The following is a 17,836-nucleotide window of genomic DNA, read 5'->3' on the forward strand; positions in this document are numbered from 1 at the left end:
AGTGATAATGCATTGCACCAAATGTCAAAATGAATCGCTTTCAATAACTTTTTTCTAGATTCTGTTGGTTTAATAATATATTTTCGGACTTTAATCATATTATTGTACATTGTAAAGTCCTATTCTAATGAAATTGCATTCGTTTTCTGGTAAAACTATTTAAATCAAGTCATGGTTTCTTTTAATAAAGCTGTATTATTACCATAATACAAACAATAATGTCCGAATGACATTGTTATATTAGGATTATATAGCTTGTGAATACAAGCACAAAGAGATTAGTTATACAGCATTGCACCACAGAATTGCATTCTTACCACAAATACTATTACAACTTAATCGCATTACAGGATGCACTTTAGTCACGTATGAAATGATGTATTTCCGGCATTGCTTATTTTACGGGACTTTTTTTTGCGTTTTATAAATGATTATTTTTGTCCTGGACGAAAGCGGGTTTTCCTTACGATATATAAAACATGTTACCAAAATACAATATAATCACTGAATTTGAATATAAAATTAGGTGAAAAGATATATAAAATACAATATGTTGTTAATATAATCATTCTTTAGATTGTTTAATAAATAATATTTATTAACGATTAAGAAGATCTTTGATTGAGTTAAAGCTTAACATATGCAACCAGTGTCAAAGGTCTTTACATATAACGTATGTATAGATATTTGTTCCACACAGTTCTTTGATTAAATAAAACTGTTTCTCCTCTACATAAGACGGCATTTTGACAACAAAGAAAAAAAAGTGAAACTTTATTGGATATTTTAACAACATACCCCAAAAATTTAAAAGGTAAGCTTTATTAGATTTGTTTTATTTCCGTTGTTAAATTTTTCCTTAACTCTTCTATTTTCCACCAAAAAAAATCGTCAAGTTTCGCTTTCATAAGTCTGTATTAGTCCTTATGATAACTGTAACATTGGCAATACTTTCAGAAACTGTCTAAACTATAAGCGCACATTAACCTATTTTTTTTATAAAAAAAACAATGTGCTGTATTTTTTCTGTTATAGTTCCTAGATACACAAGGAGTAACCATGAGACTTGTGTTTAGTCTGCTATTGTCATTCTTTGGGCTCGTATTGACCAAAAAGTAAGTAGCAACACATTTTTGTCTTCAAAACCCTAATCAATACCCGTAATTTTACGATACCTAAAAATAAGATAAAATTGTGCAATACAAGGCCTTATAGGGGCCAGTATATGGGAATGGAAGTAGTTAAGTGAGATATAAAACCAGGTTTAACGCATCATTTTCTTTAGTAAATGTCCGTACCAAGTCAGGATGATGAGAGTTGTTTTCTGTTTGTTCCGTTGGTTGGTTTTATCTGGTTTTATGAACTTCTACCTTTTTGAATTTACCTTAGAGTTCGTTATTTTTTTTTTAATACTTTTTCCATTATATTAAACATACTGTTAATCTTTTTAAAATTATATTGATAAAAAAGTACATATGAAACTATTACTATTACAAAACGTAAACTATTAATATTACAAAACGTAAGTGAACGCGGAGTATGCATTTTCTGCATCGCTTATGTAACCCGCCATGTTGTTTATGATACGAACACAATCGGTTGGAATTACATTTATGTGATAAACGCCAAAGTATGATGGCAATGTGGTAACTAACGACAAATGAAACATATCCCTCGTCATCTGTGATACAGATATTCCAGATATTACATTGATGATAATGTGGTAACTAACGACAAATGAAACATATCCCTCGTCATCTGTGATACAGATATTCCAGATATTACATTAACTGTAATGTGGTAACGACAAATGAAACATATCCCTAGTCATCTATGATACAGATATTCCAGATATTGCATTGATGGTAATGTAGTATCGACAAATGAAATATATCCCTCGTCATATTTGATACAGATATTACAGATATTACATTGATAGTAATGTGGAAACGACAAATGAAACATATCCCTCATCATCTTTGATACAGATATTCCAGATATTATATAACGACCAACCAAACAATGAAGGCCTCCGTAAACCTTTGGAAGGAATGTCACTAACTTTACTATTTAGAACCCTTGGTTAATAGCTTCTTTGAACGCAGTAACCATCTCTCAAGGACACCCTGAAGAGATCACATCTGTAAAATATCATTTGACAAGGATGAGATTTTGGCAAATCATAAATCCTTCAATGGCTTCAATAAACATTACATTGAACAGCAAATCTGAGGACTTATCTTGTTTGTATTGGATACCTAAGCTTCACAAAGTTCCATTCAAACAACGGTACATTGCCGGCTCATCTGCATGTTCTACAAATGAATTGTCCATTGGATTGACAAAAAAATCTGGCCGCAGTGAAAGAGGGTCTTCAGAAATACTGTGAAACTGTTTACTCGCGTAGTGGTATTAACCATATGTGGATTCTAAAAATCTCTAAAAAACTTCTTGATAATTTCGGATCTCGATCTTTCTCTGAGACTGATTCTATCAAAACTTTTGATTTTTCAACCCTGTATACCACCATTCCCAATGTGAAATTAAAAAATCGTCTATAAGAAATAATCCACAATGCTTGTTAAGAAATGGAGGCATACGCTATAAATTTATTGCTTTGGGATACCGTGCGGCATATTTTGTTAATAGTGAACCAGTTGCATTCAGATATATTGATGATGCTCTTTCCATTAACAATCCAAACTTATCTGATTGGGTTCCATTAATATATCCTCCAGAACTAGAAATTAAAGAAACAACAGACACGGCTTCCTCCGCCTTATTCTTAGACTTATACCTCGAATTTGACATAAGTGGTAATCTCAATACCAGAATCGATGACAAGCGAGACGATTTTTATTTTTCCAACCTTAGCAGCAGTATACCAACTTCACCTGCATATGGGATATACATTTCCCAACTCATTCGGTATTCAAGAGCTTGCAGCTGCTGTTAATCACTTTATAAAACGTTTAATGTGTCTGAGCAGAAAGTTGATGAGCCAAGGTTATGTCAAAAACGTCTCGTCCTGTTTCTAAAAAAGTTCATTGGAAGATACCAAGACCTTGTTGATTAATATTCCGTATCAACTTGACGGTCATGAAGTATGGATTCTAGGTACTGACGTTGTATATTATCTTAATTACGTGTTAAAGGTCCCCTTTGTTGTCCTTGTATATTTTTAACCTTTACTGTTTATACATACATCTTCTTATATCTGTATTATGACGTGGATCGGTACTTATACAACCCGCCATTGTGCTATGGTCAATTTTGAGTTCTCGTCTTTCATTTTTGTCGAGCCTGCAACTTTTGTCGCTAAAGCGAGACATAGCGATCCTACATTCCGTCGTCGTCGTAGTCGTCGTCGGCGGCGTCCACAAATATTCACTCTGTGGTTAAAGTTGTTGAAATTTGAAAATTTTCTTAAACTATCCTGGATTTCTACCAAACTTGGACAGAACCTTGTTTAAGATCATAAGATGGTATCCAGAAGCAAATTTTGAAAAAAAAAAAAATCTTGTTTATCCGTATTTTACTTATAAATGGACTTAGTTTTTTTGTCAGTTAACATGAGATTCACTCTGTGGTTAAAGTTTTTAAAATTTTAATTACTTTCTTAAAATATCCTTGATTTGTACCAAACTTGGACAGAAGCTTGTTTATGATCATAAGATAGTATCCAGAAGTAAATTTTGTAAAAAAAAGAAAAATCCCGTTTATCCGTATTTTACTTATAAATGGACATAGTTTTTTCTGTCAGTTAATATTACATTCACTTTGGTTAACGTTTTAAAAATTTTAATAACTTTCTTAAACTATCCTTGATTTGTACCAAACTTGGACAGAAGCTTATGATCAAAAGCTAGTATCTAGAAGGACATTTTGTAAAAATGTATTTCCTGTTTTCCCGTATATTACTTATAAATGGACTGATTTTTTCTTCCAGTTAACATTACATACAGTTTGCAGTTAAAGTTTTTAAAACATTTATTAGATTCATAAACCATCCTTGATTTTTACCAAACTTGGACAGATGCTTCTTACAATCAAAACATAGTATCTAGAAGAAAATTTAAAAATTTTCTTCTTTATCATTTGTTCATTCAATGAATTTATGTTTCAACTCTTTTAAAAATCTATAGATTTGATTACATACTGCATTCATTTTTTACAAGCATAACTTTTTGCATACATTTCAAACGTTATGTTTCATTAACTGTAAATCTAATATGTGCATTCCCCTATGAATAATAGATTTTGGAATTATGTTTGTTATTATTTATAAAATAACGTTACAAACAACGAAGATATTCTATTTTCCTGCGCATTTGCAGACAATTAATAACTGTCAATCATCACCCAAGCTTCTGTTCTTCTTACACTTTTTAATGTGAAATTTCTGAGAGAAATAAAAGATGAGCGCAATCAACTCCACTTAAAATGAAGAACATTTTTGAATTGAAAAAGATATGTATTGGTATATTGATTTCATAACTTCAACCGGAATGTTGTTCGTATATCCTATTTGAGCCGATCAGCATTAAGTACATTGTACCAGCTTAAAACTATAACTGCTAAATCAGACCAATTAACCTTACAGAAAATGTCAAATAACTAAAATACCGAACTCCAAAGAAAATTTAAAACGGAAAGTCCTCTATCAAATGACAAAATCAAAAGCTCAAACACATCAAGTGCATGTATATGGTGTTGGAAACGATATGGTTTGGACCTCAAATTTTAATTTTTCCATTAGGTTTAATGAAAAATAAAACAACAAAAATACCGAACTCCAAGGAAAATTCAAAACTAATAGGCCCTTAAAAGTTGGCAAAATCAAAAGCTCTAATACATCAAATGAATGGAAAACAACTGTCATATTCCTGACTTGGTACAGGCATTTCGTTATGAAGAAAAGGAATCGTATTGAAATCATGATTAAAAATGAATAAGGATTTAGAAAATCAGAAGATCTAAATTAATGAAATTTGTAATGAATAATGTCCTTTTTGATTATTGCATTGTACTTTTGTTTCAGTACATACATTGCAACTGTACCAAAGCAGATTAGAGCTGGATCATCGGCTAGAATTTGTTTATCAGCTTTAAAAAGAGGCGACAGACAAGTAACAATCTTTGTAACAATACTAGACAAACAAAACGGTACAATAGCTACAGCCCAGGCACAACGAAATTTACGTCGTGAGTTAAAATATATATAACATTGTTGTTCATGAAATATATTATGATCAAATTGATAAAATGGACCAAGCGAGACAAATTTTGAATAAATTATGACTATAATTTAATAAGCAGAATAACAAAGTTATCTTTAACACAAGGAACTGTTGGAATCACGTCATGGTAGAATGAATAAATTATTCTTTACACAAAGAACTGTTAGATATAAGTCATGGCAAAATTTAACAAATTGACCACAAAGAGGTTTGAAGCCGATAACTTAGCACTCCGACAAAAAAAATGGGAAAAAAAGGAAACGACAAATATAGCGCAGCATGTGGTCTCTAGCAAAAAAAATACAGCAATGTTAGTTTAATTATTTTTAAATTACGTAAATAAATAAAAGAGAGATACATCAAGACAACGAACAAAAGCTGGGTGAATCGTATGAACCTCAGAAGTATAAAAGTGATCATGCATAATGTCAAAATCAGTTGAAAATCTTTGATATTATCATAGATGACCAATCATACTTTAAATTTAAATATTGTAACTGTACAGGACAATTCTAGTTTTACCAGTTATATATTTCATACATTAATGTACTTGTCGCTCTACAATTAAATGTATTATTTCTTTTTCTTTAAGGGGGATATGGAGTTGTTAATATAAGAGTAAGTATTTGAATTGAAGGATATGTAGGGAGAAATTGGTAAAATTAAAATAAGTTAAACATACAAGTATACCAAAACAATGTAGACATACAGGGGTAATGAAATAAAACTTAGTTACACATGCATGTTTCAAAATAATATAGACACAAAGAGGTGATGAACTAAATTAATGCGACAGTAGTTTCCCTATGTTCAAACCTCTTGAATCGTTTAAAAGATACAAATCAAGGTAACAAACAGAATGGCATGAACTTCAAGGAGAGAGGATGGACAGGGGAGGTGCGGGAACCCAAGAGTAAGGGGGATGATCAGAAGATAAAAACCAAGGATACAAACAGAATGGCATGAACTCCAAGGAGAGAGGATAGACAAGGGGCGGAAACCCGGAAGTATGGGGACGATTAGAAGATACAAACCAAGGTAACACACAGAATGACATGAACTCCAAGGAGAGGGGATGGACAAGGGGTGTTCGGGAACCCGGGAGTAAGGGGGACGATTAGAAGATACAAACCAAGGTAACAAACAAAATGGCATGAACTCCATGGAGGGGGGATGGACAGGGGAGACGGGGGCGAAAATCCCGGTAGTAAGGGGGACTATTAGAAGATACAAACCAAGGTAACAAACAGAATGACATTAACTCCAAGGAGAGGGGATGGACAGGAGGGTGGGAACCCGGGAGTAAGGGGGACGATTAGAAGATACAAACCAAGGTAACAAACAGAATGGCAAGAAGTCCAGGGAAAGGGGATGGATAGTGGGGCAGGATCGGGGAGGGGGGGGGAGGGGTGGTGGCAAAAAACCCGGTAGTAAGGGGGACGATTAGAAGATGCAAACCAAGGAAACAAATAGAATGGCATAAACTCTAAGGAGAGGGGATTGACAGGGGGTACGGGAAGCCAGGAGTAAGAGGGACGATTAGAAGATACAAACCAAGGTAACAAACAGAATGGCATTAACTCGAATGAAAGGGGATGGATAGGGGGCGGGATCGAGGGTGGGGAAACCCGGTAGTAACGGGGATGATTAGAAGATACAAACCAAGGTAACACACAGAATGGCATTAACTCCAAGGAGAGGGAATGAACAGGAGGGCGGGAACCCGGGAGTTAGGGGGACGATTAGAAATACAAACCAGGGTAACAAACAAAATGGCATTTACTCAAAGGAGAGGGGATGGACAGGGTTGAGGGGGCGGGAACCCGGGAGTAAGGGGGACTATTAGAAGTTACAAACCAAGGTAACAAACAGAATGTCATTAATTTCAAGGAGAGGGGATCGACAGGGGGGAACCCGAGAGAAAGTGGGACGATAAGAAGATACAAACCAAGGTAACAAACAGAATGGCATTAATTCCAAGGAGAGGGGATTGTCAGGGAAAGGAGGGGGGGGGGGGGGGGGCGGAAACCCGGAATGAGGGGGGCGATAAGAAGATACAAAACGAAGGTAACAAACAGAATGGCATGATCTCCAAGGAGAGGGGATGGACGGGAGCGGAAACCCGGGAGTAAGGAGGACGATTAGAAGATACAAATCAAGGTAACAAACAAAATGGCATGAGCTCCAAGGAAAGAGGATGGACAGGGGGGAACCCGGTAGTAAGGGGGACGATTAGCAGATAAAAACCAAGGTAACTAACAGAATGGCATTTACTCCAAGGCGAGGGGATGGTGAGGGGGTGGGCGGGAACCCAGGAATAAGAGGGACGATTAGAAGATACTAACCAAGCTAACCAACAGAATGGCATTAACTCCAAGGAAAGGGGAAGTACAGGGGGCAGGAACCGGAGGGGGTGGGGTGGGGGTTTTGAGGGGGACGATAGAAGATACAAACCAGGTAACAAACAGAATGGCATTTACTCCAAGGAGAGGGGAAGGACAGGAGTAGGCGGTAACCCGGGAGTAAGGGGGACGATTAGAAGATACAAACCAAGGTAACAAACAGAATGGCATTAATTCTAAGGAGAGGGGATAGACAGGGGGTGGCAACCGGACGGGAAGGGGAGGATAAGAAGAAAGAAACCAAAGTAACAAACAGAATGGCATTAACTCCAAGGACAGGGGATGGACAATGGGTGGGGGAACCCAGGAATAAGGGGGACGATGAGAAGATACAAACCAATGTAACAAACAGAATGGCATTAACTCCAAAGAGAGGGGATGGACCAGGGGGGGGGGGGGGGTAACCCGGGAGTAAGGGGGAGATGAGAAGATACAAACCAATGTAACAAACAAAATGGCATTAACTCTAAGGAGAGGGGATGGACAGGGGGGGGGGCGGGAACCCGGGAGTAAGGGGGACGATTAGAAGATACAAACAAAGGTAACAAACAGAATGAACTTTAAGGAGCGATATAGGGTGCAATTGTAAAACCTAGTCACATATTCAATTAACTCATTATAGATACAAGTGTAACAAAACAATGTAGACAAACAGCGGTGATAAAATAAAACCTCGTAACACATTCAAGTGTATCAAAATAATGTAGACTTACAATGGTGATAATGAAACGAATGCAAATGAACAAAACAATATACGCAAAGAAAGGAGATAAAATAAATCCTAGTGACCCAAAACGACGTAGACTTACAGGGTTGATGAAACAAAACCTAGTAACATATGCAAGTGCACCAAAAAGAATGCAGATATACATGGGTCATATAATGAATAAAAACCTCTGACATAAATCTTTTTTTCAGTTACAATAACAGCTTCTCGAAAGTACCCGATTAAAATGATTCTAAAACGATTTTACTATAGTGTTCACTATCATTGGTACGATGCTACCCGTCTAGTTATTGATATTAAAGAAATATGGCCCAAATGACAATAAATGCTTAAACAGAACTAACAATAAACTCATCATAGATACGGCAAAGTGTTTTTATAAGAAAAATAAATAAAACAAATTTGATATTCTTTATATTCAATATGTTTTTAAAATGTTGAATTTAAATATCTGTATGTTATTCCTTTTAGGTACCAGGAAATACCCCTGCAGGATATGAATACAAGATGAGAGTGAGCGTTATCGGTGATTTTACATTTGACAAAACTGCTATAAGAATCCAAGTCACAAGCAAAGCGTCATCCATTTTTATTCAAACTGACAAAGCCGTTTACAAACCAGGAGATTTAGGTAAATATGACGTTCTACTTTAAGTAGTTACAACAGTAATAAGTAACAATGGAACGGGCAGCTAATGAGTATAAAGTAAAAGCATGGTATAATTATATTGTTTTTTACTTTGTCATAAGTGTTGCAGAATTTTTAAACTATATTATGGCATGGACTTTTGGATAATTTTTTTTAACAATCAAAAGTAAATGACAGAATTTCGTTCGATATAAAACATGAATTAGTCCAGTAATAACAGAAAGGTTGGTTAACTTATAGCAAAAACACTTTGTACAAACTATCCGTTGCAGATCTCTCAGTGAATTGACACCTGTATCGGAAAATATTGAATTACTATGGATAAAGATTGACATATTGTTTCTACATAACTGTCATGTTAGGAATCAACTTTAAAAATTTGTTGCTTTAAAGGAAATTGGCAAAAAATCAGCATTTTAATATCCGTTTGACGGCAAATATATGAAATCTTTTTAGTTGTTTTTGAGAAGCATTGATGACTAGGTTAGTTTATTGTAACATGTTTTAAACTGACAACTGAAATCGTTAAATTCTATAAAATGCATCAACTGTATTTATTCTTCAACAGTTCAGTTTAGAGTGGTTGGTACTAATTCAAGATTAAAAGTTCTCAGAGATCCTTTGACAATTTATATACAGGTCAGTTCATTCGTGTATTTTTCGTTAAGATAACTTTTTGTATAGGATGTATTCAACTTGATTAGCAAAATTTACAGCTGAAATTAATAAAAAAAGAGTCGTTTATTGGAAACCGAAAAACAGAATAGAAAAACATTATTGATAACGGGAGATTTGACGAAACGACTAGATAAAAACATTACTGACTTAATACAAAAAGTGCAGACATTTTTAAGAAAAAAATTAAATGAAGTCGATATAATTTGTAATGTTCAAGTTTGAGTCAAATTCTTGAAGAACGAAAAGAACATATCATTAATTTTGTGCGACCGAAGTGCTTTTCTTGATTTGAATTAAAATCAGGATAGACAAAACCCCAATATATGAAAGTCAAAGATGTACTAATACCTGACACCATGGGGAGCTATATGACAAAAGAGGACATGAAAGTCAAGGATGTATAAATACCTAATACAATGAGAACCTACATAACAAATGTGGATCTGATAAGAATAGCCACGGTCATCTTGGTATGAAGGAGTTAGAATCAGTATTTTGAATAATTTCTAAATTCATCAATGGGGAGTTTAAGAAAATTATATTATAAATCATGTCGTCAGTACCGAAGCACTAACTATTAAGCTAATGATACCATCGGATACTCACAGTTTAAATGTAGTAGTATCGACAAAGTACAAGAAAATTTTATAAAAAATATTTAAAAAATTTCGTGCGTGCTAATCGTTTTTGCTGGATTTGCCTTCTCTAGGAACACTCAAACCCTAAAATATAAAATTTAAGTATCTGTAAATACATAAAACCCCATTGAGCATTTTGACTTAAAAGGACATACAAAGAAAAGTAAAGTTCAGCTACGGTCAATTTTATCTGAGGGAATTGGAACATTAGTTAAAAAAAATCAACTAAAAAAAGTGTGTTATAAATCATGTTAGTACCGAAGCACTGACTACGGAGCAGTGGATACCCTCGTTGATTAAGAGTCCACCAGCAGTGGTTTTGATCCTGTGATAGTTAACTAAAATATCACTTTATATATAAAGGAAACAGTAGTATACCGCTGTTCAAAAGTCATAAATCGATTAAGAGAAAACAAATCCGGGTTACAAACCAAAACCGAGAGAAACACATCAACTATAAGAGGAAATCAACGGAACAATAGAAACACGGAACTGCAACAAAACAAACGCCAACATACATAGAAACGGACTATTTGATAACAACTGCCATATTCCTGACTTGGTATAGAACATTTTAAGAATAAATGGTGGGTTGAACCTGGTTTTATAGCTAGCCAAACCTCCCGCTCATATGGCAATGTTAAAAAATATCGCTAAAATGACAACACTTCGTGACAGGAATACAGTACAAACAAACGCAAGAACACTCAGCACAGAGAAATGAATGAATAAATAATATAATAGTACATTATAACATGTAAACCGCAGAATAACAACGGACATCTCGCATTAAGGACAGCACAGGACACCACAAACTGTATGTCACATGAATGGATCAACGCCAAAAAAAGTGACGTATTTTTGTGACGTATATATAATCTTGAAATTTATACAATTATATGGAACGAGATCTAAAAATGAAAAAATTATTTTCACAAAACTAGTCCAAATAATTATCATGATTATGATGGGCTTGAAAGGCTTTTTTAAATTAATGCTGTGACGACGTCATAACTATTTGGACTAACACAATACTCTATCCATGGAAAATGGAAATTAACTCGACTATACTGACAAATAAGACATATGTGAAATTTACCATAAACGATAAAACATAACATAATATCCAACAGTACTTTTAAAGAAACGTCATAACTAAATACATGAATGTTGGATGTATAAATACCGAGACACGTCGCATAGCAATGCAAATTCACACTCGGCAAAACAGTCATATTCGGGATTAGGTCACGTTTGGTACTTAGCAGACAGACGACGTAGATGGTAAACCACAATCTAGGACGTGGTAAAAATGTCGTTAGGTATTGATGTATCTGCAGCAAGTGGTATCCATTGACAGGTAAGAACAAAGGAGAGATAAACAGTAAATATTGGTCCGTCTATTTACATTAAAAAACAGTAGTCTCAAATAACAAATTTGCTGAAATAAAACACTTGTGATTCTTATTTAAAACAAAATCAATAGACAATACTCAGATTAGGTCCAATTTAACCAATCATTTTAGAAATATTTGAGAAAACAAAATGAAAACAACACGTCAGGAGCGCTTTTCAGGATTAACCGTCATTAGGAAAGCTCAAATCCGAACATTTGAAAGCCAAGGATGTATACCCACACAGTTTGAAGAGCTATATGACTAAAAAGGACATAACAAAATAACCTAATCCATCTAAGTTCAACTTTGCCTGAGGGAGTTGAAATATTCGTTTCTTTATGATTTCAAAATCTACTGACGTGGAATTTTAGAAAGGTTTGTTATAAATCAGATCAGTACGAAAGTACTGACTACTAAGCTGATGATACCCTCGGGGACTGATAGTCTATCAGCAGAGGTATTGACCCAGTTCTGTAATATTGAAAACAACACGTTGAAATATATAATCAGTTTCAATCTGATTGACGAGCATTTAAACTACTGAGGATAATTTTTTCATCATTCAATGGATAGTCAAACATTCTTAACCTACATTATCTTATAATTAAGACCATTAAGCGTAATATCAGTTCAAGTGTTTATTTCAGGATCCCAAAAATAATAGAGTAAAACAATTTCTGAATGTTCGCCCAGCGTTTGGTGTATTTGCCGGGACATTCCAGTTATCGACCTTGACAAATCTGGGAGGCTGGACAATCAGAGTGGAGCAAAAGGTCAGTTGCTTTTATAAGATCTTGCAATTATCAAATCTCAAAAATAAATCAGACTTTTGTTTAATAAAATTGAGAATGGAAATGGTGAATGTGTCAAAAAGACAACAACCCGACCAAAGAGCAGAAAACAGCCCAAGGCCACCAAAGGGTCTTACAGCGAGAAAATTCCGCACCCGAAGGCGGGCTTCAACTGGCCACTAAAAAAAATGTGTACTAGTTCAGTGAAAATGGACGTCACACTCAACTCCGAAACATATAATAAAACTAAAATTAAAAAAAAACATACAAGACTAACAAAGGCTAAAGGCTCCTCACTTGGGACAGGCGCAAAAATGCCTCCCCTATATCTCTAGCCAATGTAGAATAAACAAACACACAGCAATATGCACAGTAAAACTCAGTTAAAAAGAAGTCCGAGTCCGATGTCAGAATAGGTAACAAAAGTAACTAAGCAAAATGACAATGATACATAAATTAACAAAGGACTACTAGCAATTACTGACATGCCAGCTCCAGACCTCAATTAAACCGATTGAAAGATTATGTCTTCATCATATGAAAATAAAACACAATCCCTCCTGTTAGGGGTTTAATATCATACCATCATAAAATATATGAGAAGAACATAACCCGTATCATGCCACCAACTGGTTTTAGAATAAATGTGTTTATTTCCAATGCAAAGACACTATGAGTGAATCAATATTAATTCCAAAATATGCCATATTTAATGACCTTACAACAGTATCGTAACTATATCCCTTCTGAATAAGTCTGTTTAAAGGTTTGGTTAGCTTTTGAGGTGAATGACGACATTTTTGTGCTTTGTATAGAATATTACCATAAAAGATTGGATGTGAAATACCCGAACGTATAAGATGTCTGCATGCTGATTTATATTTACGAATGATGTCCTTTGTACCGATGATAACATTTAGTAAATGTATTGACTAGTTTGTGATATCGAAAACCTTGGTGTAATAATTCTTCAGTAATACAGAGATTTATTTCGTTAAAATCAAATACATTGTTACATACACGAGTGATTCGAACACAGTTGAGTTATATGAACACCATAAGATGGTGACAAGGGAACGTCACCATCTACAAATGGATAATTAACAATAGGAAATGAAAAATCATCTCTTTTATCGTAAATTTTAAGGCAATTTAGATTCAGATATCATTCATGAGAATCTATATTATCATGACTTTAAGAATAACAGAAATATAAACAAGAAAAAACAAATATACTTCTATTTTATCAAAATTGTTTTTGGTTCGGAATTTTAACTCAAAAGGTTGATATTTGAGTAACGTGGATGAATGACAGGGGAAGTTATTATCAAATTATCTAAAGTTAGAAAATGTATGGTACACTGGCAGGGGTCTAAACAGTTTTTGACCTAATCAAATTATTGCTTAAAGGGAAAAAGTAAGAAATAACTGCAGAAAATATGTATGTTTCTGTCAAATGGTAGATAGACAAATATATATATGTTTAAGAGTGAGTATTTAAAAAGTAGAATCACAAAAATACTGAATTCCGAGGAAAATTCAAAAGGAAAGTCCCTAATCAAATGGCAAAATCAAATGATAAAACACATCAAACGAATGGATAACAACTGTCATATTCCTGACTTGGTACAGGCATTTTCAAATGTAGAAAATGGTGGATTGGACCTGGTTTTATAGCGCTAAACCTCTCACTCGTATGACAGTCGCATCAAATTCCATTATATTTACAACGATGCATGAACAAAACAGACATAATAGGTAACATTGTTAAAATACAGCAGTCATCACTGTGTCACAATCTCAAAACACATTTTCCAAAAATAAAAAAAAAATGGCAAGTATAAAAAGTGAGGGTATATTCAACTCATAAGTGGATGATAAACTAACAAAGCCATAACAAAAAAGCGTAAAACGACTTAAAGACAAAGAATAGTATACAATCCAAAAGAAATAATCCAATCTTATCAAATTTCACTTCAAAACAATATCTGAACTAGAAATCGTCACTCAAAAATTATATCTAGTAAAAATCGTTACTTAAAACTTGGATTGATAAGTTACACTTTTCTATTAGAAAGCACGAGTCCAAGTACTGGTCTAGAAGTATTTGTCATATTCAGTAGACATCGTCATTCAAAATTCAATTTCAGTATAGATCGTAATAAAAAACTCCCGTCCAGCAGTCAATGCATTTCAAAACTTGTTTCCAATAATAACTTTCACACCAAATTTGTGTCAAGTAGAAATTAGCATTGCAAACATATGTCCAGTAGAAATAATTGTCATTTCAAACTAAAACCCATTTTAAATTGTCTTTCCTAACGTATGTTTTTATCTATTTGTAATCTTCACTCTAAATTGATGAAAAAGAGTAATGGTCACTTACAACTGGTGTCCAGTAATAATGGTAAAACCGAATTCAGGTCCATTAAAAATCGTCATTTCAAACTAGTGTTCCGAAGTAATTGTCATACCAAACTCATGTAAAAGAAAAATTATTTTTCCATCTTTCAAAGATACAATTACAACGCCATGGCTAAAAACTTTAAAGGATCAAAATTCAAACAAAAGTCTACAAAACACAACAAAAACGGACGTCATTACGAGTAGGTTGACCGTTATTGAAAATCTGTTTCATAGATGAAGACGGATATGTTTCAATTGTCGTAACCATAATTCCGCTCTCTTTTCCTCGAACATGACTAACCGATTTAGACTTATCACTGAGTTTGTACTGACACTAACAACACGACGGGTGCCACATGTGGATCAGGAGCACCTTAGATAATACCCAGTTTTTGGTAGGGCTTGTGGTGCTCAGTCTTTTAGTTTTTCTATTTTATGTTTTGTATAATGTTTGTCTTTTGGTTTGTTTTTTTCCATGGCATTATCAATTTGTTTTCGCCTTATGAATATAAATCACCCTTTGCATCGTTTATGTCCAATGAATAAATAAGTTATCAAAATTATGTCAAAGTAGTATTTTTCATTCCAAACTCATGTCGATTAGTAATTATATACCCAGACTTATAACTACTAGAAAATAACATTCGAAACACATGAAAAAATCTGCACGGAAGGAAGTCTTCAATTGAAAAAGATTTCAGGCTTAAAACTGAAATACACCACGCGCTGCTTTCGCCTACTCAAGACTCATCAGTGCCGTTCGAATCAAACAGTTGTAAGGATAAATCAATTACAAATTTAACGTTGGAAAGATGATTAAAAGTTAAAAATTATCAAGCGGAGGCCATCAATGTGTTTGTACAGAAAAACTTTTATGTCAAATATTTGTTTATCCGAACCATAAGTTAATATTATGGTTGAAATATTTAACGGCCATACAAGTTCATTGTTAAAAATGAAAACAACACGTTATAAATTTCATGCGCCTGACGCGCTTTTCTGGATTTAGCTTCATCAGGAACGATCAAAGCCGAATATTTAACAGCCAAGGATGTTTAAGAACCGGAACAGTTGAAGAGCTATATGACCACAAATGACCTCGTCCCAAATTCCTTCCCCCATAAAAAAACAAAACAAAATTCAGCTTTGCCTGAGGGAGTTAAATTTAAAATTTATAAACGAAAAATTTAGAAAGGTTTGTTATAGATGATGTCAGTACTGACTACTAAACTAATGATACCATAGGTGACTGATAGTCAAGCAGCAGAAGTATTAACCCAGTGCTCTAAAAATATCACGTTATAAATTTGATTCATCCAAAGCACTTTTCTTAATTTCAAAGTTAAATATCTGAAAGCAAAGAATGCATTAGAAACGAAAAAAGTTGAAAAAACTATATGACTTAAAGGGACCTGAAGGTCCACTTTGCCTGAGGGAGCTGAAACCTTAGTTTTTTTATATTTCACAATTAAATGAACAATTATAGAAAAAACAATGCTATAGATCACGTCAGTACAAGAGTAATGGCTACTGAGCTGATGATACTGAGCTGATGATATTGAGCTAATGCAAGAGAGCAACAGATCCATTACTTATTGCTTACCCTTCCGGAGCACCTGAGATCACCCCCAGTTTTTGGTGGGGTTCGTGTTGCTTAGTCTTTAGTTTTCTATGTTGTATTTTGTGTCCCTCTGATATCTTCCGCCCCTCTTTTATAAATGCCTCATGGAAACTTAAAAAATAGTATAAATACTGAGCTTATTTTGTAAATGTCATTTAGCTACAAGTCGATATCAAGTAATATAAAAATTGCGCCTAGTGTCAGAACCTAAAAATTTGTTATACAAATATAAAGTCAAAATATATATATGAAGCAGGTTTCACTTATTTTGGTCAGTTTTGTAATGTTACTTACTGTGTATTTGCTTTAGAGAGAAAAGAACTATAAAGGTTTTGATGTTGAACGGGTTGGTGAGTATTTGTTAAGTGTTTGTAAGACCTCATTTCCCACTGATAAAACTTAAACAAACAAAAATGTATACCAGGTCAAGCCTATATGGGAATTTCGTCATTGACATTATAAAAAACACTATCAATCTTACATTTGATATTAACTTGTATTAATAATCAGATGTGTTTTAAAAATGTATTTAATTACCCCCCCCCCCCTCTCTCTCTCTCTCTCTCTCTCTCTCTCTCTCTCTCTCTCTCTCTCTCTCTCTCTCTCTCAATGTCCGTAAAGTTTCCTGAATAATGTCATTATGACAATACAATAATTATTGTATCCAACTAATACTCAGTGCTGTGTCCGTACATTCAATAGACATCAGTTAATTATCTTTTCCTTATACATTGGTAGATGGATAACTAGTTTAATAACTGATAGGTAACTTATATGACAATTTGACGATGAATATGCAAATTGATATCGATTCGTTAAGCTGATTGTCAGCAGTTATATTCAAACTTCTTTTTAACATGCATTCCTGTTTTAAAATTACAAATTTAAATACAACTGATTTCTTATGTTTTTATACGTAGTTCTACCTAAATTTGAAGTGAACGTTGTATTGCCTTCATTTGAACTGAAAACAGACAGATTTTTCAAAGTTACTATCAATGCACTGTAAGTATGCAGCACGAGCTGAGTATTAAATAGTATGTACTCTTGTGATAGAGATCATTCCAAATATGTAATAACTGTCAAAGATGAGAAAAATATGGACGATTTCACACTCAATACTCGAAATTTAATATCTCAAGTGAAATACCTGATTCGAAATTTCATATCCGAAACTCAGAAGAAATCTTTATAGTGCACTTTGTTTTTTTAAAAGTAAAATAACAAAAATACCGAACTCCAAGGAAAATTAAAAACGGAAAGTCCCTTATCAAATGGCAAAATAAA

General features: G+C 34.0%; 1 protein-coding gene across 1 annotated transcript in view; it reads left to right on the forward strand.

Moving 5' to 3' along the window:
* Nucleotides 1-1,039: 1,039 nt before the first annotated feature.
* The window catches only part of LOC127737263 (CD109 antigen-like), an 88,973-nt gene continuing 72,176 nt past the window's right edge, over nt 1,040-17,836 (forward strand). The window contains exons 1-8 of the mRNA XM_052247819.1: nt 1,040-1,115; nt 5,042-5,205; nt 5,833-5,858; nt 8,841-9,000; nt 9,587-9,657; nt 12,379-12,504; nt 16,860-16,899; nt 17,470-17,554. Of these exons, the coding sequence (XP_052103779.1) occupies nt 1,060-1,115; nt 5,042-5,205; nt 5,833-5,858; nt 8,841-9,000; nt 9,587-9,657; nt 12,379-12,504; nt 16,860-16,899; nt 17,470-17,554 (728 nt within the window). The 5' untranslated portion in view covers nt 1,040-1,059. The remainder of the gene's footprint in view (nt 1,116-5,041; nt 5,206-5,832; nt 5,859-8,840; nt 9,001-9,586; nt 9,658-12,378; nt 12,505-16,859; nt 16,900-17,469; nt 17,555-17,836) is intronic.

The sequence above is a fragment of the Mytilus californianus genome, unplaced genomic scaffold (genome assembly GCF_021869535.1).
Source record: "Mytilus californianus isolate M0D057914Y unplaced genomic scaffold, xbMytCali1.0.p SCAF_4, whole genome shotgun sequence".
Classification (NCBI taxonomy): domain Eukaryota; kingdom Metazoa; phylum Mollusca; class Bivalvia; order Mytilida; family Mytilidae; genus Mytilus; species Mytilus californianus.